Source organism: Sturnus vulgaris, chromosome 8, assembly GCF_052056855.1.
Source record: "Sturnus vulgaris isolate bStuVul1 chromosome 8, bStuVul1.hap1, whole genome shotgun sequence".
In the NCBI taxonomy this organism is placed as follows: domain Eukaryota; kingdom Metazoa; phylum Chordata; class Aves; order Passeriformes; family Sturnidae; genus Sturnus; species Sturnus vulgaris.
This window is the reverse complement of record NC_142250.1, coordinates 31830128-31857998: the sequence shown is the minus strand read 5'-3', so window position 1 is coordinate 31857998 and position 27871 is coordinate 31830128. Positions and strand designations below refer to the sequence as shown.

Genomic DNA, 27871 nt, shown 5'->3' with positions numbered 1-27871 from the left:
ATTTTAATTTAATCTTCCTCATCCGGTGGAGCAAGAGAAGGGGATGCACTGTACTGTGTTGATCTGCTCAGGAAGATGCTGCTCCCTAAGGCCCAGCACAAACCTGGCTCCACCTGCAGAAGAGGAATGTGATCCATTCATCTCTCCTTGGGTCTCATACTCACGTTGCAGATTAATACAAACTCCGCCTTAGTTTTGATGTGCTCAAAAATACAAAACCGAGCCCTGGAGAGAGCCTTTCTGTACTTTTTTAAAAATGTGAGTTGCTGTGTTTGAATTATATACTTGTGAATTCAAGAAATACAGTGGTTGGGCAATAAGATGAACACATCCTCTAATAATTTAGAATTCTTGCATTTCAGTCTCACATTTGATCAGATTAACAATTTGATGTTGACCAAAAGACTTCAGTGAAGTAGAATAACATCTCTTGGGGCAAAGTTTCAAGTGTGCAAATCACAGTAAAATCTGAGCCTAATGTAAATAGTCACTGATCTGCACAATTGTTACTTACCTGATGACAGTGAGGAATTCATCATACGACAGAACCTTGGTTTCTGCAGGAGCTCTGAGGAATGCTTTCCCACCACCTGAGACACCTGACAGCTGTCCCCACATGGGTAAAGCACACTGCATAAGGCAAAGCATGAGGGGAGGTCGCTCTTTTTTAATTCTTCTTTTCACTTTATTACAATAGATCATGAACTTCTGTCAGATAACTTTATTTTGATGCGTTCTGAATGCATAATTATTGACAGAGCAATACTTGAAGTTTGATCCACTATATTTTTCATATTTTTTTGACCATAGTATATACGCTTTACAAAACTATATGTAAACATAGTATCTATGCTGTAGTACATAAAACATCTGCAATTACATGAGAGAAGGCACATAAAGATTTTCATTTTACAAATGAAATAATACACCATGGTTGAGAAGGACATTGGGATTGTTTTTAAAATGCTTTCTTTCCAAGTCTTGTTTTTTTCTAAGTGCAGACAGGAACTGCTTAATACAATACTTCACCTGTATTGGGCTGTCCCCCCAAAAGTTAAGAGAGATTGGCAACAAACTGGCTTTCTTCCATTTTTTTTAAGCAAAGAGTATATTTTAACTTATTTTAAAAAATAAATACACATTGAATTTTTAGATGTATCTGTAAATGCACGTAAAAGAGTTTGAATTGCTCCAGTTAGCAGCTCACTTTCAGTACATGCTAAGACTAAATACTGTAATACTGCAGCTTTTCCTAACCAGTCACTCAAGATGCAACTGAAATAAAGTGAAATATGTTAAAAGATATTCAAAAGATAGAAATATAAAAAGCATCCTCATGCTGTTACATTCCCTGCTAAGGGCAAGGAACAGTGCATGTTCATACTGACTTGTTTACCTGGTGGTGTTTAGGGGCTTCATATTGCACAACTGCTTGATTAAAACTTTGATAAATTTCAGTAATAGCAATACACATCTGTTTACACACACGTTTTCCTCAACATTGGTAGTTCAGGGAGAACTCACTATTTAAACTGGCAGAGAAGTTGTGCCTCTTACTTAGTTTTTTATCTATATTATTATGATCTGAAGTTGATGAAAAAAGTGATAGTGCTGTCCACACTCTGAATTCCAGCTCCTCTGAATGCACTTACAAGGGTGTCACTTAAACGGATGCAAATTGGATAGGTTTTCTTTGAGAGTTGCTTTTTTACATTTCTAATCAATTAAGAAAGACTCAAGTTTGACAGTAACCTATGACTTCAAATAAAATATGAAATACGGTCAAGGAGGTGGATTTAAAAACCAAATAGTTAAAATTCACATTTTATACAGATTTATACTACACATTTAATAAAAAATAGAGTGTAATATTCAATAAAATTAAATACACAAAGAGTAACACTATACAAATGTTCTATAAAAGCTCTTTCCCCCCTGTAAGGCGGTTTGCAGTCTGCTTTATAGTCACGGGCAATAAATAATATACCTTTGGTTTTTCTGACCATTTCACTATTAAATATACAGTACAACTAAAACCTATTTCCGGATGAGATGTTTCACATGAACCACAGCATTTTGTACACCTAAATATGTTATATGGCTTTTCTGTTATTCATCACTTTCATATTCCTCCTCTTCTTCACCTATGGGGTAGGATTGGATGTTGTTCTGGGTGTACATTTTTGTTTTCACGGGGCAGTTGTGATCCATGAGTATTGCCTGGAAGAAAACAGAGTGTGAGTATTTCTGCTTAGCATCCAGCTGAGGCTGGGGCTGATCCACCACACAGCCAGCACACTGCATGCAGCACTCAGGGATTCACCTCTCCTCCCTTGAGGCAGAGCCCAAACTGATTGCAATTGGGGTAAATTGAGCCCACAGGTCTGCATGAGGGGGGAGCTTGGTGCTAAAGACATCTCTGGAAAATTTCTATTTCCAGTGTTTCAGCCCAGTTATTATTATAATACATCTACCTGCTCTCCAGATACAGTCATTTACCCCTCCCATAATTAATTTCCATCTATTTAAACCTGGATTCATGGTCAAGAGGAGTCCTACTGCTTCAAGCCAATTCTCTCTTTCCATGGAGATCCAGAACAGCATAACTGAGGCTAATGGCGGTCCCAATACTGTGCCTTGACACCCACAGCAAGATAAAAGTAGTAATCATGGTGAGGCCCAGATAAAGTACTAAATTCTCTGGGTTGAAATTTCCCAAGGAGTTTTAGAGCAGCTGCATAGTCTTCTTTATGCTGAGTGTAATTAAGTTTGGGGGTTTATAATTATGCCAAGACCACAGATTTGTGACCCTCTTTTTGACTCTCCTCCAACCTGAAAGAAACCTGGTACATCATTTTACAGCCATGAGCCACTTTGGGAACAGGAGCTGGTTTGCATTTAAAGGTACATTAGAGGCAGCAGATGCTGGAAGGTGTTGGAGCCATGGGGAGACATCCTATCCCTCCAGGGGTTGTGATGTTACAAATGAAACTGTCAGGGACCATGGAAGTACATGATAAATTTTATATTGCCAGGAAAGAGCAGCTGATATTTTTTTTCCTTTCTGTTCTTCAGCCTTATTTAATATAAGAAAACCAAAACAAACTAAACCAGTACAGTCAGCAAAGGTCATGACAAGGAATTAACTGGGATCTCTGGGATTCTGCAGTTCAAATACAAACAAAACAGAAGGTCTCTGGCCTCACATGCACCATTATTTCAGCAAGATTCAATTTTCCACCTTCTGCCAGTACAAAGTGAGCAGCATAGGCAGCAGGTGCTGTCCTTGCCTTGCAGAGATTATCCATGGCAGAATACGACCATGACCATGCAAAATTAGTTTCTTTTCACCCAAATAAAGAACCAGCAAGTACATTTTTGGCCCAGGTCAGTCTTTTTTTCAGGAAGAGCAAGGATGGAGTGTTGGGTGGGCTAAACCTACAGATGGTGACACTGTTCTTACACACCCTGCAGTGGTGGGGGAGCACTGAGTGCTCTAGAACATTAACTCTTTGGAAAATGTATTTAAAAAAAAAAAAAAAGAAAGAAAAACAGAAGCCCTGTGGTATAGATTGGGCAAGAGAAACCACTAGTTTGTAAGCACAGGTGAACTGTGCGAAGGAAGGAGGAGGATGAAAAAAGATTATTCAAAATAAATTGTTGAGAACCATGGGGAAAAGCAGGTTGAGGCACACCAAGGAATAATTTGGTCAATTGGCCAATAGAGTTCTGGCTCTTCAAGGAAAAGAGAAATTAATTCTACACTGACTCCACCACGTGTTCTGTTGCAGAGGAATGTCTGCAGGATCTTGTTTCATGAAAATCAGATTTGTGACTTTGTAACATCTAACTAATAAACAGTTTGCCTTTATATACATCTTGGACATAAAAAGAAGGGGGACTTCATTTCAAAGTTCATGCCTAAGGGTGAAATACAATGTGCTGCTCCCGTTTTGAGGAAGTTAGAGGCAAAGATGCAAATGCAAGTTATCATTTGTTTCACTGAAAAAACCCAAATTAAAATTAAAAAAAAAAAAAAAAAAAAGAGAGAGAGAAAAAAGAAACCAAGTTACACTTACCATTTTCTCCTCTTTGGCAGGTGGACTTCGAAGGAAAAAGCACAGGGGAGCAAAGATGATATCCACAATTCCTATAATTGTCATGAGCCATGGGAACCCAATAGCCTTGGCAATGGCACCACCAGCAGAGGGACCTTGTACAAAGAAAAGTGCTTTTCTGGAGATTGCTCAGACTCAAAATTTGCAGCAGTCACTTTAAACAATGGTTATTTTGTATACAAACCCCCCATCTTACAAATGAATTTGAGGAATGTAAAGCCATGTTTTTAATTATCTCATAAAACTTTCCTGGCTCCATACCCCACATTCCTTGAGGAGATTAGAGGTGTTCCTAAGGGCATCTGTGTCATGCTCTCAAGGAGGCAGGGGGTCAGTGGGGAGAAATTCCCCTCACAGACTCCTGGAACAGAGTTATGGTGTCAGTTTAAATGTCCCAAGGTCTCTGTCCTGGCATATCCCATTTGTGCCTTCAGACACCTTCAAGCCTCCTACAGCTCATGAAGTGAGTGAACACTGCTATACACAATTCCCCCTGCTCTGATTTCTTGCAGAAACTAACAACCTCTTCTCATAAAATATGCAAGGACCACTGAGGTTCACACATTGTAGCAGATTCCCCTTTTTTTAACTGTGCTTTCCAGGCAGGGAAAGGCTGGACTTACCTATGGCAAAGCCCATGCAGAAGGCAACATCAGCTATTGCATACACGCTGCCATAGACTGACACGTGGCGCAGATCCACCAGGTACCCCATGATTGGCATCATGGAGGAGTCCACCATCCCTGCAAAACACATTTCAGGAAAATGCTGCCTTTTCCTTCCCCTTCTTTTAACATCTTGGTGAGCTGTGTGCTAAGAAGGGATGCAAAAGCAGCTAAAAGGATGCTTGTTGATAACTTAGCAAAAGATTTGTGTACCAATAGTCTGTGTCAGCTTTGCTTTTTATGGTCTTTGGTGTGTCTGGACCTGTGTACATGTGGCACCTGCCAGAGGACAGGTGAGATGTGAGCTTAGGGTGTATCCACACTGTCTCTGCAAAGCTCCCACCTCACACCACCTGCCAAGTAATTAGGGGAAAGTTATCTGGTGTGAGCTTATCCAGACTGAAAGCCTAAAAGACGATTAGTCCCCAGTCAATCAAAATTATTTACAGCATTTTTATTATGTCTTTTGATACACACCCTCATTTCTGGCAAGAAACAGAAGCACAGACAGCTCACAAAACTGCTGAGACCCTTGGGATCTGGATTCTGTATCTTGTTTCCTCACTGCACATCCCTTGTGTGAGGATGTCCCAGAGCATTTGCTGAGCACTGCAAAGCAAGGCGGGGTCCCCACTGCAGCCTGCCTGCATGGCCCAGTGTCAGAAATGTTCACACACCTCACTTGAAGAGTACATGTGTGAGAGCTTGGGAATTCCTCTTTATGTACAAAATTTAAGCCTTTTTTCCCCATGGAAATGTCTATATAAATCCTTTTCCACTACAGGAAAGAATGTGGGTTTGGGGCAATGCATGGTTTAATTTCTGTTCATTTCTACATTCGTAGGCAGGTTGAAAGATCTGTTTAGGTCGATGGAGCAATTCTGCACAGGCTTGGGGGTCCAGCTTGTCTAAAGCAGCCTGGTTCAAACTCCCTAAGCACTGTCCCTTAATCCTTGCTCTGCCTGCCAGTTTGGGCCACAGCTCAGGCAACAAAACTGATTTTCTGTGTAATTTCATATAAAATCATTTTTAAAGAAACAACAGATTGTAAGAACTCACTGCAAATTTTCTTACCTATGGCAAATCCAACTCCAAAAGTTGGTGCTATGAGTCCATATATATTTTTAGCAAACGGTACCTAGAAAGGAAATTTTGGGCAGTTAATTACGTCATGTTGCACATGCTAATGAGGTTAGTTTCTTTTTTCTGGGATAAATTCTCCAAGTACTTATGGCCCACAGATCTGAGAGTCTGATCCTTGTTCTGAGCTGTCATTTCAGACAACTGTGCCATTAAACCACTGACACACTTACAATTATAAACTGCTGAGTGACAGCTCAACAGAGGAGCATGCTCCTCTCACAGTCATCATTTCTAAAAATAATTGAAGCACTGAAATTGGAAAGCACTCAAGGCTCTGATCTGGAACCTATTAACCACACATTGTTTAATAACGTGTCATAAAACTCTCATGGGAAAAGTGCATATTTGAAGATGAGAACACAAACATTCACATGTTTTAAAAGATGCATGATTGTCTACTTACACATAAAATACTTATTCCCACGATTAGCATCCCAAGCAAAGCACAAAGCCACCTATCAAAGAAGAAACATCACTCAGAGATGGGTGATAATGAGATATTAGAGCTGATCCTGAATGTTTCAAAGCCATGTCTGAAGCACTGAGTTAAACAGCAAAAGTAGCAATGTGTTTGTTCCAAAAAAATAATTTTGCTCCTAGAGAACATGCTTTTATAATTTCCATTATCAATAAACTGCCCTGGGAAACGCTGGAAACAGTACATGAAGAGACTGGAAGATGATTAGTATTTTTAAATTAAGCATACCTTCCAATTTTGTGTGCAAGTATCCCAAAAAGATTCGTCCCAATGAGATAAGAGATGCTAGCTGGAAGAAAAGCGACACCTGAAAAATATGAATGAGATGTTTTATCAGCAAGGATCCTAGTGAAGTGTTAGAAGAAACTAATAAATCCCAGACACTGCAATTTTGATCTGGACACATCTAATAGAGCCCAAGGAATCAAATATCCGGTTTGTTGCAGCCTTCCCATGAAATCTAAGGACATCATCTGTGAAATGCAGCAGCAACATGATGCCTTTGAAAAGAGTTTTTCTGCATTAGATACAAGAACTGGCCTGGGAGAAGGGACAGAACAACAAAGAGCAAAACGTTTATATTTGACTGCAGTAAGCTTTGGGATAGGTCAAGGAGAGCAGCCCTGCTGCAGTTGCAGGGTTTAGGGAGCATATGCTCAGCACATGCAGCCAGCCCAGGGTGTTCGGGGCTGGGTGAATCCTCCCCTGCAGGAGGGGACAGCAGGGCTGCTGGGGCTTTTCCAAGTGACAATCCTCCTCTAAGCCTGGCAATGCCATGAAGGTTCCTGTTCCAGGCAAGTCTGTAGTGCCTCGGTCAAGCACAGACTGAAGTCAAGCATGTATCAATAATACAAGGGTAAAAAAACCTTTAAAAACTGTATTAAAACAATTTAGCCAGCATATTTTTATTAAAAAAAAAAAAATCACGTATTGGCTAAAATAAAATAAGATTGCAAAAACTGTCTTAGCTTGCAGATGAGGACACCTGAGTAAATTCTGTCTCTCTCATTTCCCAGCTCCACTTGGAAAAGCACATTGTTGGCACCAGCAATGTTTTCCTACCCCTGAGGTTGCCACAGCAGTGGCTGTCTCTGGAGTAGATGCTGTTGTCTGGTGACACCTCTGGTTTAAAAACCAGTTATTACAGTCTGTACTGGAGGATTCATCCTCTCCTTACACAGAAGTCCCAGACAGGCCCCAGCCAGAGATGTAGAAACAGCCATGACACCAGGGTACACAATCCAACCATTGCCTTCACGTGTATGTGCTCCTCATCTTTCACCAGGGCAACACAGGTTCTCATTTCCTGCCTATCCATCTTCCTTCCCATCTCTCTGATATATTCATAAGAAAAAAATCAGGAGGTAATTTTTAGCACAGCAATATCCTGTGATTAAAAACCTAGTGGGTTACAGTGGTGGTGCTGGGGAAAGATTTAATTTTAGCCTGTGTAACCACAGCTACTTCACTACTGCTCGGAGCTATCTGGTTATACCAAAGGGTCACAGAGAGCAGACCTCAACAGCTGTGAAAGAGAAAAAATACTGCAAAAATAATACTGTTAAATAAGACTTGCACAGGTTGGTCTGTAAGCTGTGGTGTACTGAGACAGAACCATAATTTTCTAAATAGGCTTTATGCACAGTAATATTCATTGGTCAAATCAAGGTTCTTTATACCTTCTTCAGATCATGCTTCAAACAGCTGTATTTCCAATTGCATAAGATAATAATTTGCTTAAAACCCTGCAGTTCAATTTACAATTTAAGAGGCTTAAAATTTTTTATTAGTGCTCTCAAATCAGACAAAGTGAAATGGAGTCAATTACTTGTATCATTAAAAGGTTAAATTAGTCTTAATTTAAAATGGATATTTTCCTTCTAGTAACCTCTGTTCAATGAAGAGATTTGAAAAACTCATTTCTATTGCACCAGTAATACAAAACTGGTGAAGGAGGTAGATCAGTAATATTTATTTTTCCTATTTGAGGTTCAAAATACCTAAGTTTGCAAGTTCATTCTGCTGTGTTACAGGCTAGATGTTATTGCCAGGTTCAGAAGTACATTAAGAACAGCATCTGTGGCCACTCAGATCTCAATTGCATTAATTAGAATCAAGATTTGTGCTTTCTTTAGGGTATAGGGACAGTTACATTAACACAGAGCAAGGATATCATCTGAACATCATTTTCATGAAGGATTTTTCTTTTTCTTTCAAAATATACACTGATATTAAGAAATACCCTCATGAACACATCACTAAATTAATCAGAGATAGAAGGCTGGACACTCCCTACTTAAGAAGATTTAGGTCAACTTCTCACACCATCGGTCACTCACTAGAATTTAATCCACTTTCTGGTGGTTTTTTCCTGCTCTTGTTCACCCCAAAGAGAAAGCAACTGCCCCAGCTTTACTCTGGAGTGCAAATGGATACATGGGGCATATTCCATGCTTGCCTATGGACTTGGCTTCCCAAAATTGTGTCCCTGCTAAAAGTCACAACGAGGTCCAAGGTGCTGTTGCTCCCTGTTGCTTTCTGTTGAAAGGGATGATTAAGTAACCACTAAAAGATGCCAAATATTCACTTCCAAGGGAAAGTGCTCCTCCTACACTTGTGGCCACATTTTAAGCAGAAGTCCATCTTTCCTCCACATGTCCCCAGGAGCAGTCTGGGAGCAGGGTGTGCTGCCCTGAACGTGCTTTGCACCAAGCACAGTGCACCTGCTGCACATCTCTGTGCCTGCCTGCCTGGGGCAATGCAAACCAGGAACTGAGCAGGGATTCCCTACAGGAAAAACACAAAAATGGTTTTTCTCTGCAAGGCTGGCTCTGTAGCTCAACAGGTTCCTTGCAGCTGCCCTGGGCAACATTCACTGCCAAAAGCAGTGCTGGGATTCCCAATGGAGCTGGATCAACCCAGTCCTGAGGCTGCCTGCAACTGTTTTTCCTTTAAATGTGAGTGTAGCCCATTACAGGAGCCTTATTGCAATAACATCACTCTGCTTGATTTTTCTTACACACCAGTGTTTGCAATTGTGCAAGTTTCACACTGACAGTTTACAGATTGTAAAAAATCAAATTATCCCCTTGAAGCAAAGAATCTTTAACAGGACCAGAATTCACACATTCAATAGACAAAATGTAGAGATGCAAACAATGTACTGTACTTTACCAAGCTGCCATTTTTTTGAGCACATGGTCTCCATCATCCAGATGGGTAAAGCTGGTTCAAGCATAGCAATAGCCATGTTTGCAAAACAGATTGATCCTTAAAGAAAGGAGGGGAAAAAATAGTAGTCATTATTTCTTTTGACTATAAACAAAACCCCATGCAAAGCATGGATGCTTTTACATAAAATAATGCACTTTTTACAGCCCTATTTGTCATGTGCAAGGTGGTGATTAACATTAAATAGAACACAGTGTAAAAAAATCACTGAACACTAACTTTTTATATGTTTCTATTCTCCTAGAAATTCCACAATAAAGGTTAAGCTACTTCATAATGTGAAAGTTTGCAGTGAGCTTGATGACATTTGGAAAGTTCATGAGGTCTGTTGTACAAATGATTAGCTAAACCTACAATCACTTGGTCTTTACCTGGTCTCCTGGGGCAATACCAGAGCCCTGTTGTGTAAGAGGCTCAGGCTCTGACCCTCTGCCTCTGTCATCTGAGAGATCATGCCTGCATCACATGACACGATGTGGAGGTCTTGATCCTAAAAATACCAAATACAACCACAGGGATGTCTGTTCCCCACAAATGGGAATTTCTCTCGAGATCCTACAGCCAGCCAGGCTGTGCAGCAAACGTGGGTTTGGCTTTGAGCTTGCACAGCCCTATGAATTTCAAATGCTTTCGAATCTCTTTAGAATTCCTGGAGCTTTAATAACCCAGACACAAAGGATAACAAGTGATGGAAGTGCTGATTCAGCCTTGCCTGCCAGCTCAGCTCTGCCCCACACCACTGCTCCAGTGGGTTTGTGTGGTGTTCATCTCTCCTCAGTGGTGCACTTCAGCTCAGTGGAGGGATTAGAAACCCCATGGCATTTCCTTGGATTCAAGATGCTTTTCGTGCTTACTCAAAAGACCCTCAGGCACTCAAAGCTTAATGCAAGGCAACAGGACATGTCCCCTCTGCTAATCCCTTACAAAATGGCTTTTGGAAGTCACTGCTGGAAGTGACAACCTCAAACTTGTGTTCCCATCTTTCTTCCTAATATTTACAATCTCTGAATTTCAGGAAAATATTCTAGATTTTTCCAGTCATTTACTATAAAATTTTACTATTTTTTTTTAAGCTAAATTTTTCAGAGGTCAGAGAAATATTATTTCTCTTGGAAGGAGTTCCTCATCATAAGGTTCAAAACCAAATAAGCACTGATGTCATTCTTTGCTCAAACCCGTCAGAATACATTAGACTGTGTATCCACAGTTCCTGAAATGAACTTGCTGGCTCTCTCCCTTCCCCAGGCAAGGAGCAACAGCTCAGCACTGCTTTGCCCTAAAGACAAAAGCCAACCTTTCCACTCGAGTGCAAGCTCCCAGAGTGTGTCTGTGAGGAGCCCCAGCGAAACACCTTGGGGCTCTTCCAAAAATCAGCCGTGCTCAAGCAGCTTCCTTGATGCTGGAAAAAAACATTTCAGGACCATTCTAACTGAGACGGCTTAAATGGCAAAGGATTTATTCTATTGTGAACAAACCTCTCAAAGGAAGGAGAAACAGGTGTGCTTGCACATGGTTGTAGCACCTACTTCTCCTTAGGCCAGGAAGCATCACCAGAGCTTACCAAAATGCTCAGGGATATGGGGATAAAGGTACTTCAGGTCTGTGGAATGTGCCCCAAGAGAAAAGTGAGAGCCTGAGCTGGTACTCTGCAATCTCGAGTTCTCTGCTACCTCAGCAAACCTTCCCCAAAATAAAGTAAATTATTTTTTTCCTCGGTCTTGCATGAAGCTGACCTTTCTTTAAAGTTCCATGTGTCAAGAGTATGAATCCTACATCTTTTCTCCCTTGAATTAGATTAAATGTCCTGTGTTGGCCAGGTGTGAAAATGCAGCCATCCAGCTGAATGCCATCTCCACAGCCAAGAACCCCCTCAGCCCTTGGCAGAGTGCCACAGACATCACTGGCATTTTCCTGTGGAAGAGCAGGCACACAGAGAAAAGCTGTCCCACACCTTCTCGAGGACCTGTGTGCTCATGATGATATCTGTCTCAGCTCTGGTTTTTGAATATGATCATTTAAATTAACTTGTCTGTCCATGCTGCTTTGTTGGGCAGCAGCACTGATTTTCCTGTAATCCCTGTCAGTGAGGTTTGGCTTCAAGAATGACACTGATTTCACCCCCCTGAACTCCCACCAGCAGTGACAAAACATGTCAGGGACATTTCTTCTGCTTAGTCTGTGGGTACTGATGGCACAGATGTGAAGCATCACCTCTGACACAAACCAGGGCATTTGGCATTCAGCTCTGACAAAACCAAATTTGGTCTTCAAGGGAAATAAAGCAAGGAGAGGCTGAGGTTAGAAAACATCAGCATCATCTGTACTGTCAAAGCACTGGGCAGCCTCTGTCCTGGGAGCAGAGACCCAGGTGCTCCCCTTAATCTCATTGATAATTCATGAGAGGGACTTTCTCATGCTTTATATGCTTTAACTGCTGTAAGAGAAGTTACTGAATCAGCTGAATGACAAATCTGATCTCTTATGACAAGTATTGTCTTTGCTATACTTTTCCCTCAAATGCTTTTATTCAGTGGTTTTTCATGCTCCAAGAATTTCTCAAGAAAAAGGGTTTGCATAACTTAAGTCACAGCTCAACCAAGTCTCAGAATTAAGGTTATGATAATTCCCTAAGATAGCAAGAAACAGAAAACTTAGAGAAATGCCTGGAAGAATTGCTCTGTTGGATGAGCAAGTTAGGATGAAAAAACAGAACTGTGAAAATAATTATCTGTTTCCAGGTATTTTATCAACATTAGAAAGGGCCAGGCTTCCTTACAGACTTCAGAATAAACATACAACAATGTGCAATGCAAAAAGGCAAACTTCTCTTGAGACAGAAAGGCTGATTAGACAAATGATACATGTAATACCAAACAGCATTCACCACTCCACTCAGACCTTTTCTGAAATACAATTCACACTCAAGAGACCAAACGCACTCCTTCTTCAAACAGAAAAAAGTTCACTGTTATTCCCTGTGCCTGCCTGTGATGTGCTGGCAATCCCTCACTCTGAAAGCCCTGGCCCAAGTCACTTGCCTCACAGGAAGTTTCCTGGCCACATCTCATTGCCTCAGCAGGCTCCTGCAAGTCATTAGTGGCCTCAGTTGGAAAGATGCATTTATTTCAATTTTTCTGTCTATTGTGCTTCTACTGGTACATTCATCCTGTATTGCCAACACATTCTTTGATCTTTATGTAAAGTAAATCAGCAAAGACAATGCTGTTAAAGCAGCTCAGCTTATGGCATACCAAGACGCCAGGAATGCCATCAATGGCTCATTTATAGAAGGAAAAAAAAAGGAAAAAAGGTCTGGTACCTGCTGCAATAATGATGTACGGGTCCTTCAAAAGTGTCAGTAAAGGTGTCCCCTTCTGACTCTGCAAAACAAAAGTTTGGGATTAGGAAAGGCAAAGTGACACCCATTCCTGCAGTGTTTTACCTCAATACTCACTTCTGCCTGTGTTCTGGAGGGCTGCAGAACGAGTAACTGAACAGCTGTGGAAAGAAACCAACGCTGTGACACTCCTGCAGGGAGGGGATGGATGGCAGGAGCAGGAAAGGGGCTTCAGGGTGACACTGACTGGGTATCTACTGACCTCCATCAAACAGAGCCAGCGCTGCCAGCACCAGGAAAGGAGAGCTCTTCCCCACAAACTCGTACATGACACTCCCAAAAGGGGGGCCCACTGCCAAGGGAAGGAAAGGACACACTTGTGATGATTCTGAACAAACCTCCAGCGAGCATCCGGGCATTGCGCTACTGCCACACAGACACCAAAAATGCAGTCTGAAAATCCCCACAAAGATCATTGATCATGGCAATAACCATAATTCTTCATTCCCCAAAACACTCAGCAATGTAAACAAAACCCAAACGTGTCAGAGATTACTGCTTGACACGTGTATCCACATAGGGAATGTCTGCTGTGGGAAAAGCTGTTCTTCACATGCACCACAAATCCAGTCTGGAGATTGCAATGCCATTACACCCAATGAGACCCCTCTGCTGCTTCCAGAGGTCCCAAGAATGTGCTTTGGGATAGCTGGGGGATGATTTCTTCTGCCAGAAGAGCCTCCAACTCACTGACCTAATACTCCCATGGCCAGGCCTCCAAGTGCAATTCCCATTGCGTTGCCTCTCTCTTCATCATCCGTATAAACAGTGGCAAGCAAACCCATCCCTACAATTCAAAAAAAAAAAGAAAAAAAAAGAAAAGAAAAAAGCACAGCATAGAATTATGCATCTGTGTGCTATACAGTTTATGGTCATCATTTGCCACACCTACTAAACATTATACAGAAATGACCAAGTAGTTTTGGGTGTGTGTATATATATTTATATAGTCCCTCCCCATAGAATTAACTTCCAAGCAAAAATGGTTTTGGCAATGTCCATGGTCTCCAAGTCCATGTTCTATTGTGCAGTATTAGTCAGGTAATTTAGTGGTGCCCTTATTTTTTAGATTTTTTTTATTCATCTCTTTGTCACAGAGCTTTTAGATGATGCTTTCCAATGAGAAACAAAGCCTTTGATAAGTATTCACCATCATTTATTTATACTCTGAGTGCACAAAGGTCTGGTGACCACTTAGCTCCAACTGTGGACAGCGCTCTGGACACAAAGTATTATGCAGAACTGATTGCTTTGTAAATGAGTACTTCAAGTTCAGCATCAAAAAATTGAAGGATCCTTTTGACCTTTATATTCACATGCCTTATTTCTGCACTTGATTATGAACCTTCATTTCACAAAAGGAAACATGAAGCCTAATTTGCTTTTCTTTTGGTGGAACACTCAGACACTGCAGACGTAAATGCTGCAGAAGAGTCCTTATAGAAATTAATAATTCTGTTTTCAAAACAAGATTTACATAGAACTCAGTAAATAAGGTCTCCAGCTACACAGAGAAGGAAAGCAATACATTGCATGGTTGATCATTCAGTAAATACCATCCATCATGTACATCAAAAGAGCAGAGGTCCTGTGTGGATTACCATGCTTATTGAAAAGAATAGATGACATCAAATTGTTTGCATGAACAGCTGGAGAGCTATTAGAGAACTGCATTAGAATTCTCAATGAATGTGGGATTTGGGGAAATATTCTGGAAAAAAAAGGAGGGGACAATGCAAAGACAATAACACAAAGTTATTGTACACACAGATAGGAAAGATTGCACACAGAAATGCAGGGGAGTAAATGATTGGCAGCAATGGTACACAAAACTTCCTTTGCCTGGGGGATACAGATGAGACTCCCATTGCTGGTGACCCTGTAAGGAGCCAGAGCTTCTTCCCAGAACTGGGTCTGGCTCTGGTACAGCACAGGGAGAAATCTGGGGGTGCCTGGAGACCTTACAGAGAATGGCAATGAGGGTGAGCAAGGGCTCACAACAATATCCTTGAGGGACAGCTGCAGGGCTTCCAATTTAAAACCAGAGAGGACAAAACTGATGTGAGAGGTGATAACAGCCTTGCAATATGAAAGAGAGCCAGGAAGATAAAAAAAACTGTTCTTTGTTTTCTCTGAAGGATGGGAAGCAGAAATAAGTTCACATGGCAGTAGAGAACCTTTAGATGAGACATCAGGAAAAAAAAAACCTTCCTGACCATAGAGGTACTTAAGCACTGAGCTGGATGCTGGGGGCAGTTCTGGAGGCTTCTGAGGTCCTGCCTGTCAAGTGTGCATGAGGAATGACAGATATTAAGTTGATCCTGCCTTCAGGAAGGGGGTGGACTAAATAGTCCCTTGGCCTTTTCTGCTCTTTTATGTACATTGGCTGAGAAAAAATATAAAGTCTTGTGCTCACCTAAGAGCCCGTAGCTCAAGGTGCCTCCTTGCACAGGGGCTGAGTTACAGCTGAATAATAATTTTGATTCTGGCGTGTCTTCCCTTGGGAAAGCTTGACTTGCAATCTTAACCGATGTCAGTTCCTGCCATTGCAGGAAATTTTTCCAAGATTGAAATATTCAGCATGAACAAAACATGTTTTCTTCAGCCTCAGCTTCAAGAATGCTGAAATAATTTGGGCTGAAAAACCGATACTCCATTTTACCTAGTCATTTAAAAATGAGACAGTTTTTTTGGAAATGTGGCACAGATATACTGAGCCCAAACTGGCAGCCAGCATGGTAAGCCATTGAAAACAATATTTTATAGCAGAAATTTCTGTAACAGAGCTGCTGTTCTAACTGTACCAACATAAGTTCCCGGTGACCTTTAAAATGGCTAAAAATGAATTTAAAATGTTGAAGACACAGGTGCAGAAATCCCAGGGAGAGTGCAGTTCATTTAGTGCTCTACCTTACTGCAACCCAAATACCAAGGAAGTCTTAAAAGACATTTGCTTTTGAGCTACTTTATATGAAAGAGACAGAAAAAAACCCAACCAAATATGAAATTGATTCAATTGAATATTTTTGTATTAATTATTGAGCATGCTGACAAAATTCAATTTTTAAAAAGGACTGAAAGTGATCTGTGTTTTCCTCTATCATCTCTTCTCTTACCTGCCACAGAAGAACATGAGGAACCCACTCCTTGAAGGGACCTGGCAATGAATAGTAGTGCATAACTTCCAGAGAAGGCAAACACTGCAGAGAAAAAAAGAAAAAAACACTAAAAAAAACGGCAGTAATTTTTAAAATTAGGTTAACTCTAACTAGGTTAAAAAGTTAGATTTCTTGAAACTATCACAAAAACTTCCTACAATTTAGCCAAGTGTTTACAGTGACTTGTGCCACTTTCAATGCTAACTGCATTATTTTCTCTTATTGCATTTAGATGTGTCAGTGTTGAATTGCTCTCAGGTGTCTGAGCCTCCAGGTAACGCAGAATGCAAGAGCCCAAGCAGTTTTAACTAATTACTTAGGATTTGATTACACCTGCTCTGGTTCAGCTGCACTCAGGAGGAGTTATAAGACTTTTTTTTCCCAGCCTCACCTCTCTATGCTGCTTCATTTAAGGCTGCCCAGTGTGCAGCTCCAGGCACTCGGAGAAGGCAGGATGTAACACACACCCACCAATGTTTCCTCCAATAATGAGTGGGTGGGGAGAGGTTTTCCCCTGCTGCTGCCAGCCCCGTGCCAGATGTGTGGAGCACAGCTGGCTGCAGGTGCAGGGAAACCAGGTCCCCCCATTCAAAACCTTCAGCAAGATCCTTCTCCTCCCAATAGCAGAGAAACTGCAGCAGAGGATGTGCCAATCTTTCTTTTCCTGAAAGATTTAACCCCAGGCTTCACCCTCAACCATTCCCTCCTTTTGGACAGAGCCCCTGGATGCTGCCCTCAGCCTGGCTGGGTTCCCCATCCACAGCACTGGAAAATAGGAGTATACCAGAAACCCACCCACACCTCTGCTTGTAGAGCCCATGGCATTGTCAGTGTCATTAAATCTACAGAGGGTTTATAAAGCTTTTGTTCCAGCTCCCATCTGTTGGCCACCTAAGGAATTTTGCTGGGAAGGTTGTAGCTGCAGGAAGGTGCCATGCACCAACTAAACGTGGGATCCACGTGCACTCCTCCCACCTGCTCTGTGGGATTGCACATCTTGGGGCTTTTCAGCACATTTTACAAAAATCCCTACTGCCTGGACACCTAAAAATCAAGAAAAATAGAGGAAAGAAGGATTTCATCAGATCAGCAGTTCTCTCCTCTGCCATGGATTAGGCTCACTACTCTTACCTACATCCCAACCAGAATTTATCTAACATGGTCCTAAAACACAGAGTTGTTGGTGGCTCTAAGACCAGGTCGTCTCTAGTACTTCAGTCCCCCTGATGATCCAGTTTTAAGATCATAGAATCACAGAAAATTTTGGGTTAGAAGAGACCTTAAAGATCATCTGGCTCAAACCCCTGCCATGGCCAGAGACATTTTCCACTATCCCAGGTTGCTCCAAGCCCTGTCCAGCCTGGTCTTGAGCATTTCCAGGGATGGGGCAGCCATATCTCCTCTGGGAAATCTCTCATTATTCTTTCTTTTATGTACAGTGGACATGGAAAACTGTTTGTCCCTTTCCTTTTTTGTCATAGGCTCTAATACATCTTACATCTGCCTTCTGAGGCAAAAACAGTTCTTTCATCAATCGTCACAGGCTTCTAATGAACCTTGATGTTCTCTGTACTCTTTCTGTCTGGGCCACAGCTTTAAATGTCAGGCCAAAACCAAACATAAAACAGCAGCTGAAGCCTTATCAATGCTATTAGAGCAGGCAAATTATCTCAGCTGACTTGCAGGCTGTGCTCCTGTTTGCACATCCCACAGTGATGTTTAGCAACGCTGTGATCCTGTTGACTCATACTCTACTCATGAGCCACTGCAGCCTCACAATCTTTCTGATAAAGCCCCATGATATCTGCTTGTTCAGGGCCTTGCAAGACAGCTCTCCCATGGCTGCCTACTTAAAACTGTCTGAGCACTGCTCCAGATCAGAAAAACCCGAAAGATTCAGCTAAGGCACCTGCTGAGGTGGGATGAAGAGTTGTGATTCCTTAGAGCACATTCCCCAGAGAGCAATCATCATCATTCAGTCTCATCAGTACCAGCATCAACATGGAGCTGACTCCCTTAAATTTTCCTTAGAAATTAGTCCCCATACATCATGGAAATACATCAAGAAGAATTCCTAGGGATAATCATTATGAACCATTTATTTAAGAGTTGTGCCTGGGCCAGACCAAATAAGATGTGGACACTTACTGATTGTTGAAACAAACATGATGCAGAAGCCAGCAAACAGTGGAATCTGGTAGCCTATTCTGGAAAACACAAGGAATATTCACATTGCTGAGGTCGTCCCACTGAGGTTTTGAGTTAGTCTTCCATGAGTTCACACACCACAAAAACCCAACATGTAGTTTCTTGGTAAGCCTGGAACTATTTATTGTGGGCCACATGGCCATATTTGTCACATTATAAATTCTTTTTCATCTGACACAGCAGAATTTGTATCTGAAATCCCTGGAAGAAATCCTTTTCATGACTGCCCTGATTGCCCTGTTCTCATTCTGCCTCAATTGTTCTCAATAAAACCCCTCTGGGCCTCCAGAGGTTGCCAAAGATTTGCCAAGGGAAGATTTCCCTGAGTGTACTGAACTTTTAAATACCCCAGTCACGTTTCAATGCTCATCTGTTTCCATCCTCAGGAGACAATGATTATAATGAGACATAGTCAAGCCAATGGTTTTTTTACTGGAAAAATTTGTCATCAGCTTTTCTGGGAGTTTTGCCTCAGGAGCACTGGAAGAGTCCCAAAGAGCCTGAGAATAATGCTTTTGCTTTCCATGGGTTTAGGAGTAGAAATGGAGCTGATCAAAGCTTTCTTCATCAGCCCATTTCCTCATTAGGACTCCAAACAGCCTGTAGAAATGCCTGGTTGCTCCAAGTATTTTCTAGTTTCCAGGAAATAAAGAACTTCCTGTCTGGGAAGCAAATACATTTTTTGAGCAGATAAAACTGAAAATTCAACAACAACAACAAAAAAATCACACCATTTTTTTTTTTCACACCATTAAAAATCTACCCTAGAGTCAAAACCAAGGTAGCTCTGAAGACAGTGTGCATATTCTATCCAGCACACTTTGTTCACAGCTTCATTTTTTTGCAGCATTGTGCATCTCAATTGTATTTGCCAGGACATTATTTAATGGCCAAATTCTTCAACAATGGATCATGCTTTTCAGGGGAGTACTTTCAAAATATTTCAATTTCCATTTATTTGACAGTGCTGTGCATTTAAATGGGTAATATTGGCTAAAGCAGGTCCATCAAAGAGTGGAAGGGTCAATAATGGCCCTTTCAATAACAGTAGTCATGGCATAGGCAAACCAAAATAATTATTCTGAGCTTTGTTTTTGTATTAATATTTTTATACAATCAGAGACCTTCAATAATGGAAAATTCCCTAAAGTGCAGAGCTCAATGTTCATTGTTTGCCCCATTCTTGTCAATGAAATGAATTAAGCTTTCAGGTGGTATTTTGCCTCAAATCATCACTGCATTAAAATATGATAAAAACAGTGCACAGATTCTCCTAGTTGAAATCAGTAAGTGGGTGTTGTAAATATCCAGAAGAGCTTGGTTATTCATGTGCCACTTACCTGAATTGGTGTCTCTAAAGCAAATAAAATCCCTGTCACAAACTTCCCCTGTGGCCTTAGGATAATAACTTTAATCTCCCAGCACCTTCATACATTATATATGAAAGAGCAATACTTTTTTGTCTGCTTTATTTAAAGTGAATGATTTTTTCCAAGCCAGCCCTTCCCTTGCTGTGTCTGTAATAGGTATTACACAATGGGATGCTGGTCTCCACTGGTGTTTCCATGTACATGAGGAAATAAAAAAATTAACTCTTGCCAACTTCTTTCCTGCCTCAAAGCTGAAGTGTGCACTTCCCAGAGGGCTCAGGTAGAACAGGCCACAGAGAGTTTGATCATAATTGCTTTGATTTTGAGTTTTTCAATTAAAGAAAGTAGTAATAGGAGTACAGACAAAAAAAAAAAAAGAAAATAAACCCCGCAGGTATGGATACTGCTGATGGTGGGCATCATCAGCTTTTTCAGGGGTATGAAAGCAGAAGGTGAATGTCCTTATGCCTTTTCCCATTGTAAAGTAAAGCAGGGTTGGGTCTGTCAAATCCATCCCAGACGTGCCAGGGATGGGCACTGTGGGGGAGAATTCTGCTTTCAGTACAGAAATCAAGCAATTCATAGACTTGACACAGGGCCTATGAGATAGCAATTTGCTTCTGGTACAAGTACATTGAAATATTCAGTTATTTACACGAAGAGAAACGCCATCCAAATTGGCTCCCACATTCACATTTCCATCATTACATGAGGGACATGAGCTGTGAGATCTTCCATAAACATTCAAGAGTTAAACACAGAGCAGTGCTATCATACTGAATATAGAGATTTCAACTCTTCCAATAGGCTTCCTACACCTGGGAACTTTCTGGTGGGTGAAGGCAGAAAGAACACAAGCATTTTGGAAGTCACTTCTAATGCTCAGTGTAATGCTGTTCAAGCATTGTTCTTAAATTTTGCAGTTGTAGATATTATTCTTCCTTTTCCTTGGACAAACAGGGCCACAGCAAGGTGGACAGTGACTCGTAGCAGAGAGTGGGAGTTAAACAAGTCTTTATAATACTCTGGAATGATAATATTGCCCAGAGCATCCCCCACAGTTCTGGAGTGCTGCCCCTGCATGGGCTTGCTGAACCTCTGGAAGCCGTGGTTGGGCTTTCTCAGGGGACAGTCTTACCCACATCCAGCTGACATTTACTTCGAAATGCAGATTGTCCTTTCCTGGGCAATCTCAACAAACTCTGCCTCTTAGCAAACCCTGCTCCTTCTGAAATAGCAGCACTAATTAGTTGGCAGTTGTGCTACCACAAATGTCTGATCTGCAGCTGCATTGCCTGGTCTGTTCTACAGATGTTAGAGAGCCCAGACTGGGAGGTTTTGCTGAACAAGTGCACTATACAACATAAATAATCATGAAACGTAGAGACACCTCCTGTGACAGCCAATTCGGGGATTCTGTCCCTTGGTCCTGGGCCATTCATGTTCTTGCCATGTGAAAACAGTGAATATGCAATTTTTCCTCAGCCATGACATAGCACCCTCCATCACAATTAGCTCTGCATTTTGCTCCTCTGCATTAATGCAACACTAAAGAATATTACAGCCTGTCTTCACTCTTATTTTTTCTTGTTGCTATGGCCAAGCATATAATTTTCTTGGACACTTTCAAAACCCTCCAAGCAATTCTGAAGCAGAGTCCAACATGTCTCACCAAGGCTACTTGCAGCTAAAAGTGCTTATTACAAGTATTTGTGATCTCTGGAAAAGTCTGAGTCACTACTTGAAGGAAGGAAAGGAAAGGCTGCCACTGATGGAGAATGCCCAAATGAACTCCACTTCAGCCACTGTGGTTCCAGATTGTAGGGCTCTCAGGAAATTATTTATACCCATTAACAAGATTACTCTAGAATAAGACAACAGATTGTTGGTTCTGTGCAACAGCACAATAAAGGTTACATTGACCAGGTGAGCAGCTGTGGATTATTAGAGCCTAATTATCAATTACAGTGCTGCAAATCCACTGATTCCAACCTTGCTGTTACTCAGCTCCATGTGAGCACCTCTCGCTGGCTCTGTCCTGGCTGTCACTCTGGCTCTCTTCTTCCCTGGCAGTGAAGACTGAGGAGGATTTATGGCACAAATATGCTCCTTGAGGTTCTGAGCCAGTGAACCATTGAATATGTGTGGAGTTACAAAAGAACCTGTAGGGTCAGCAGGGACAGGGAGTGTGGTCAGAGGGACAGGGTGACCTGCAGAACTGCTCACTTCAATCTCCTGCCAAAACCTGAAAGAAAAGCTCAAACAGGAACTGAACTGTAAATATGTAGTTAAAAATGTTATTTATTCCTCTGCTTGCTTCTTTCTGTGTGTCTTGGGCATGAACACATTGTGCTCCCGTGCAAAGGAGTTCAAAGCTGCAGCCAGGATGGTGTCAAAATTATGGTGATGATGAAAATAGCTAAATGTTTTTTAATGGGTTTTGAGGCTGATATGAATAAGGACAAGGCTAAAACTACAATTTTTTTCAGACTGATGGAAAAAAGAAAGGGACACAGAGGGCAGAGGCATTGATTGGCTCTGGTGGGCTCACAGCCTGGTGCCCAGAGCTTGGTGAGAGTTTGAAAAAAGCAGTGGAGTCAATCAGACAATCACAGAATGGTTTGGGTGGGAATGGAACTTAGACCCCCATCTCCTTCCAACCCCCTGCTATGGACAGGGACACTTTCCACTGTCCCAGGTTGCTCAGAGCCCCATCCAACCTGGCCTTGAGCACATCAAGGGATGGGGCAGCCACAGCTGCTCCGGGCACCCATCCCAGTGCACTTGGATAAACCAGTTAGTTATAAAGGACATCCTCCTGCCCACTCCCTTCACTGGACAGCTTTAGGCAGAGCCCTCACTCTCCCCCTGCCAGAGCATCCTCCTCACAAAGAGCCCCGTGTCAAATGCTGTGCTTTGTGTATAGTTTCTCACAAATTTCACTACCAGGAAAAACATAATGTGCTTCTGACCCACGAAATCTTATCAGCTCTGCCCTGAAGCTGTGCCACGGGGGGGAAGTGTGTTGTTGACTTCCTATGGCAAAGCCATCCCCGGTGTTTGCTCTGCTAGGACTTTGATAGGGCAGAGGGAACTTGCATTGTTTCAGGAATTGCAAACCTGTTCTCTGAGCCAGGTGTGCCTGGTGTTCCATGAAAAGAGCTGGGCTTTAAATAAGAAATGTTTTTTGCAGAACATGCTCCTTGAATGAAACCAATTCTGAAATTTGTTTTGGAAAATCTACACCTTCAGTAATTGCAAAAGAAGGGAAAACAAGCTTCCAAAACTTTCAGAAAACTTAAAAATAATGATTATTTGTACAGACTGGTATGAGTAGAACATCCTGTTACTGGCTGTACAAACCCAAGCACTCAAAGCCAGTGCCTGGTGAAAACCAGCACTTGACTAAAATTCTAAACCACTCTTGAACAGCTGTATGTGATTGAAAAAAAAAATCACTGTCCACAATGTGCTACTCATTTGAAAAGGAAACTTACTGGGCATCTTAACAAACTGTGACACTGATCTTGAAACAAGCAACCATTTCTCCTTAAGTTTTGATATTTTGCTGGAATTTTGTAGAAAAAATTAAGGCGAAAAGCTTAACAGTAAACAAACAGCTTATCAGTGGTAGAGTCTTACTATTGATAACCCAGATATTTTCTGTTCAATTTATACAATCATAAATTTTGGCTGATCATATACATTGTTATTAGAAATTGTCAGCTTAAGAGGGAGAGGGTATCCAATAACTTCTACAGTTAATTGATACATGTGTTAATTCATATTTCCTACTAAACATTTCTCAGGAGAAAGGCAGATACCAGTACCAAGATACAAATAATGCATGAAAGAAAACCAATGAACACTAAATGTAATTTAGGGCCATTTTGCCATTAAGGCAGTGACTTCAGCTGTATGAGGGAAGTTATCATGTGGGATGATGGGATGATGAGCTCCTTGTTTTTCCTTCTCACACTCATTGAGCATGTGAGCAAACCTGCCCCTGTGCCTGCAGTCACACACCCTGCCCCAGGCAAAAACCTGTAGGATGTTTCCAGGAGGAAACCTCAGCTCCCAGCACTAAAGTTCACACTGGTGCCCCTAACAGGAAAGGGAGATGCTGCAAGAACATCTCCTGCCTCCTTGCCAGCCCAGGGATGCACCATGCACGTCCCAGGAGCTGGCTCCAGGGCAGAGGTGTGACCTTCCTCCTGTTTTGGCAGGCTCTGGAAATGGTGGTGCTAACAGCAAAAAAGCAAATATCAATAGGGCAACAGTTTAGGCAGTTAGGAAAATCTAGAAGCACATCCAAAGAACTATTATAAAAACATTATTTGATGTTATGTTACTTTACCTGCAGAGGAGATATGACATCCTCATTAAACAATACAGGTAAGAAAAATCCTTCTCAACTTGCAGCAATATTTGTGCAAAAGTAATTTTGTGGTGGTGTACTTGTATCTGTGTAGGTGATATGTACTGGTGATAAGGGGAAATGAGAGAGAAATGAAACTGTTTCTCTCATTTAAAGCTTTTGTGGTTAGATCAGTTCCACAGATCAAACACAGGTTTTGAATACATAACACTGTGAGTCCAAATGCTGCTTAGCCCTCAGCTGGATACTGGATACATTTTATTAGATTGAAAGGAAACACTCAGACTCTCTCTCTCTCCCCCTATATATATATATATATGTAGTTTTGGCTTCAAAATCTGAAGTATCTGGCATGGGAGTGTGTTGGTTGCCTTAAATATTGTCACCTATGATGGACATTGCTTAAACAAAAGTGTTCTACAAGTACAAATTTCTGCTGCATGTTATTTTCTGCAAGGAATAATTCTCTATGAAAACAGCTTACATAAGGAATATGCAGATCAGTGACCTGGCTAAATGCAGTTTGGAGTTCATTTCCTGCAGAGATTGATCTCATAGTCTGTTTGGAAGGACTGAAGCTGTTTTTGTGGGGGGCAGTTACACAAAATGCTAACAACAAAATGAAATTAATTATTAACATCAAAAATTTAAATTATATTATATATACGTTTTAATCTTCATGTAAACATCATCAGTACCTGGATTTCGAGAGGAGATTTAAGTCATTGATATCAGTGTTTATAAGCTTGATCCTGGCTCAAATAAATTTTCTGTGAAGTCCCATTTAAACATATTTGGTTCAAGACATCACATATTTGCAAGAATTTAGAAGGAGCAATTAGAAGGCTGGGCAGAGTCATGTACTGATGGGAATGTGGGACCCACTGAACCTGGTGATGGCACCAGCAAAGTTGGACATTTGTTCATTTTTCACCGAAGTCCACACAAATTTCCCACTGATTCTCACCTCAGACAACTCCAAACCATCACACACCAAACCTCACCAAGAGCTGCTCATCTCAGTGAGAGCAGGGAAGGGATCTGAGCTCTGCCTACAGCTCCAATACCATCTTCACCTAATGTGGGTGTCACAGGAATATTGACAATTCACAGTCTTTGTGAATACGACATTGCAGTGTCCTTTGGCCTCCTGTGACTATATGGGAGATATTTCAACATCATCTCAGCAAAGGTTTCTATAAAAACCCAAGGTCTCAGGAGCTGGGGGAAAAGTGTGTGATACTGATGGCTGATCATCACTGGAAAGGGTGTAAGTGTTTAGAAGTGTTCACCAAATGTATTTCACTAAAACATTCCTCCAGAAAAAGCAAGAAGGGAGTAAGCCAGGACCAAGAGAGAACTAACAATAATCTGTTTGAAATACTAATCAGGGCTAAGCCATCAGTGGGAAAGGGGCAGCAGCAATAACATACCTGTTGGTCAGGGGCCCTATGAAGGGGTTGGTCATCAGCTGCACTGTTGCCTTTGAAGCAAACAAGAGACCAACACGGACATTTTCATTCAGCAGCTCCTTGTCATCCTTGGGGCAGTCAGAGGGGGAAGGAGTCACAGTGACAACCATTTGTTCAGTCTGGGTCTGGTGCAGCTCTCCAGGCTGTGTCTGGTCAGATTCATTCCCAGTGACCATGGTGGAATTGTCATAGTAGGAGAAGATGCTCTGAAAATTGTCCATCGTTGCTGAGGGTAGGTTAGGCTTAGTAGTCTGGATTTCTGTGGCATTTTTCTCGTGTTCGATGCTGTAAAGGTAACTGGGAATTATTGGCACTGGAAAAACAAATAGAATACATTGGCATCTTACTATCAGGCTATTTGTAAATGGAATCACCAAGTTGTCTTGCTTGCTTTGCCATTGATCAGGAAATACAAGGCTTTCCTACAGGGCACATGCAGAAACACAGAACTGAAAGAGAAAATTGCTCATGGGAAAAAACACACCCATAACTCAGGAGTGCACCTTGAAACAAAAAGTTCCATTTACATTATTCTTTATTTTATGCCAATTTTCATAAGATTTCCAAAAGGTTTTCTATACATACATCATTAAGCAAAATATTCGAAGTATCAAAACCCATGTCTGAAGCCTCTTTGTTGCACATGGCTGCACAAGTCTTTTTATTAGGCTGCAAAAGCATGAATGAGAAGTGCATTGGAATGATTATTAAACCAAATTTTAAAAATAGAATAAAAAACATTCCTAAAATAAAGCACAAAAATATTGATAGGTGCCAGCCATAAGAAAGAAAAAAGGTAACACACCATATCAAGAAATCAAAACTAATATGTTGATATTTGCATGTCTCATTACTTTAAAATTTACATTGAAAAGATCATCCAAAAGGAACCATGTTTACATGTTTTAGTATCTTAGTTGCAATTTAATTGCATTGATATGTATCTCAGACATTAGAATTTCAGAGTTTGTAAAAACAGATGTCAGGTTCATGCACTTTAATACAAGTGACAGAATAACCCCTTCCCAACTTGCATTTAGTCCTAAAAACGCCCAGCCTTTCAAGTCTGTAAACTATAATAATTTCTAGGGCTTCTAAGATACATATTAATAAACTAGTTATTAAATATTAATATTTTTATAAGGAAGTATATTAATATAAAGAAAAAAGTCCGAAATCAAATTCCAAAAATATATTTTTTAAATCAAGGTCTACCTTGTGGCATCAATTTTAAGCTGAAAGCACAAGAAATTCAGGAGTCTGAGTCTGCAGCATCACCTGAGAGCTGGCTCTGCACAGATTGAGTGACTTCCAGGAGAACCATGGGCATTCATGTGTGTTCGTGTGCACATTCCTGAGCCACTGGTTTCTCCTCACCATTTTCTTTCAATTCATATAAACATTTGATTATGAGTTCTAAGTCTACCAGTCAAAAATATTCAATTGTTTCATTTGAGTGGATTTCTGAATCTTGACACTGTGCCACTGAAGCCATTAAAAGTTGGATCTTAGACTTTGATCAAAACTTGTATTATTTTATTAAGCTAACTGATGGAAGTGCTTTTCTTAAAAGTCACTTTAGATAGTTTTCTTATTAACCTATCATTTTGAGACCAATGTGGGGGGAAACAGGACCTATCACAAGGAAACAGGCATCTCCATTGTTATCTAGCCTGTTGTTTCAGTTGCATGACCACAGGAGAAAAAACGATGATGAGCTAAAAATACTGTTATCTGTCGCTCTATGAAGTATTAATGGTGTTTAGCAGGAAAAAGAGGGAAAAAAGGAGTTATTAAGACCTTTTTATACTATTCCTTACTTATCTTGCAATTAACATGGAAATAAAGCAAGACTTTGATGTCCGCGGTCGCGCGTTCGCAATGCCTGGAATATAATTAATGGTTACAAACAAAAATAAATTAATCAGTATTTGAAAACGTTGAGTTTGAGAGCATCAATCAGGCATTCAGGGAGCACATCTGCCGCCGGAGATCATTCCCGGCAGGAACGGGGAGAGGGAAAGAAGCCCAAGCCCATTTTAACCTACCGACCACGGTGAGCAGCATGTTGTCCAGCAGCAGGGCGATGAAGACGATGAGCAGGATGAGTTTGCGGGACTGGCGGCTCTCCCGCAGCCAGCGGAGCAGCCCCAGCTCGCCCCAAGCCATGCTCCGGCCCGGCTGCGCTCACACGGGCAGGGACCGGCGGGGACACGGGAGGGACACAAGGGGACACGGGCAGGGACACGGGAG

At 41.3% G+C, this 27871-nt stretch overlaps 1 protein-coding gene across 2 annotated transcripts; it reads right to left on the bottom strand.

The window, feature by feature from the left end:
* Positions 1-705: 705 nt before the first annotated feature.
* On the bottom strand, positions 706-27871 carry SLC18A2 (solute carrier family 18 member A2). 2 transcript variants are annotated; one of them, XM_014872554.2, is made up of 15 exons: positions 27667-27871; positions 25580-25931; positions 18339-18397; positions 16149-16232; positions 13727-13819; positions 13235-13324; positions 13090-13133; positions 12955-13015; positions 9579-9674; positions 6633-6711; positions 6330-6381; positions 5858-5921; positions 4742-4861; positions 4080-4213; positions 706-2220 (listed from the first exon to the last, which is right to left on the bottom strand). In XM_014872554.2, exons 1-15 carry the CDS (start codon positions 27785-27787, stop codon positions 2110-2112), a joined length of 1560 nt encoding a protein of 519 aa, XP_014728040.1. In that variant the 5' UTR covers positions 27788-27871; the 3' UTR covers positions 706-2109. The 2 variants fall into 2 exon arrangements, with proteins under 2 accessions (XP_014728040.1, XP_088025507.1); XM_088169381.1 differs by lacking the exon at positions 27667-27871 and adding an exon at positions 26834-26858.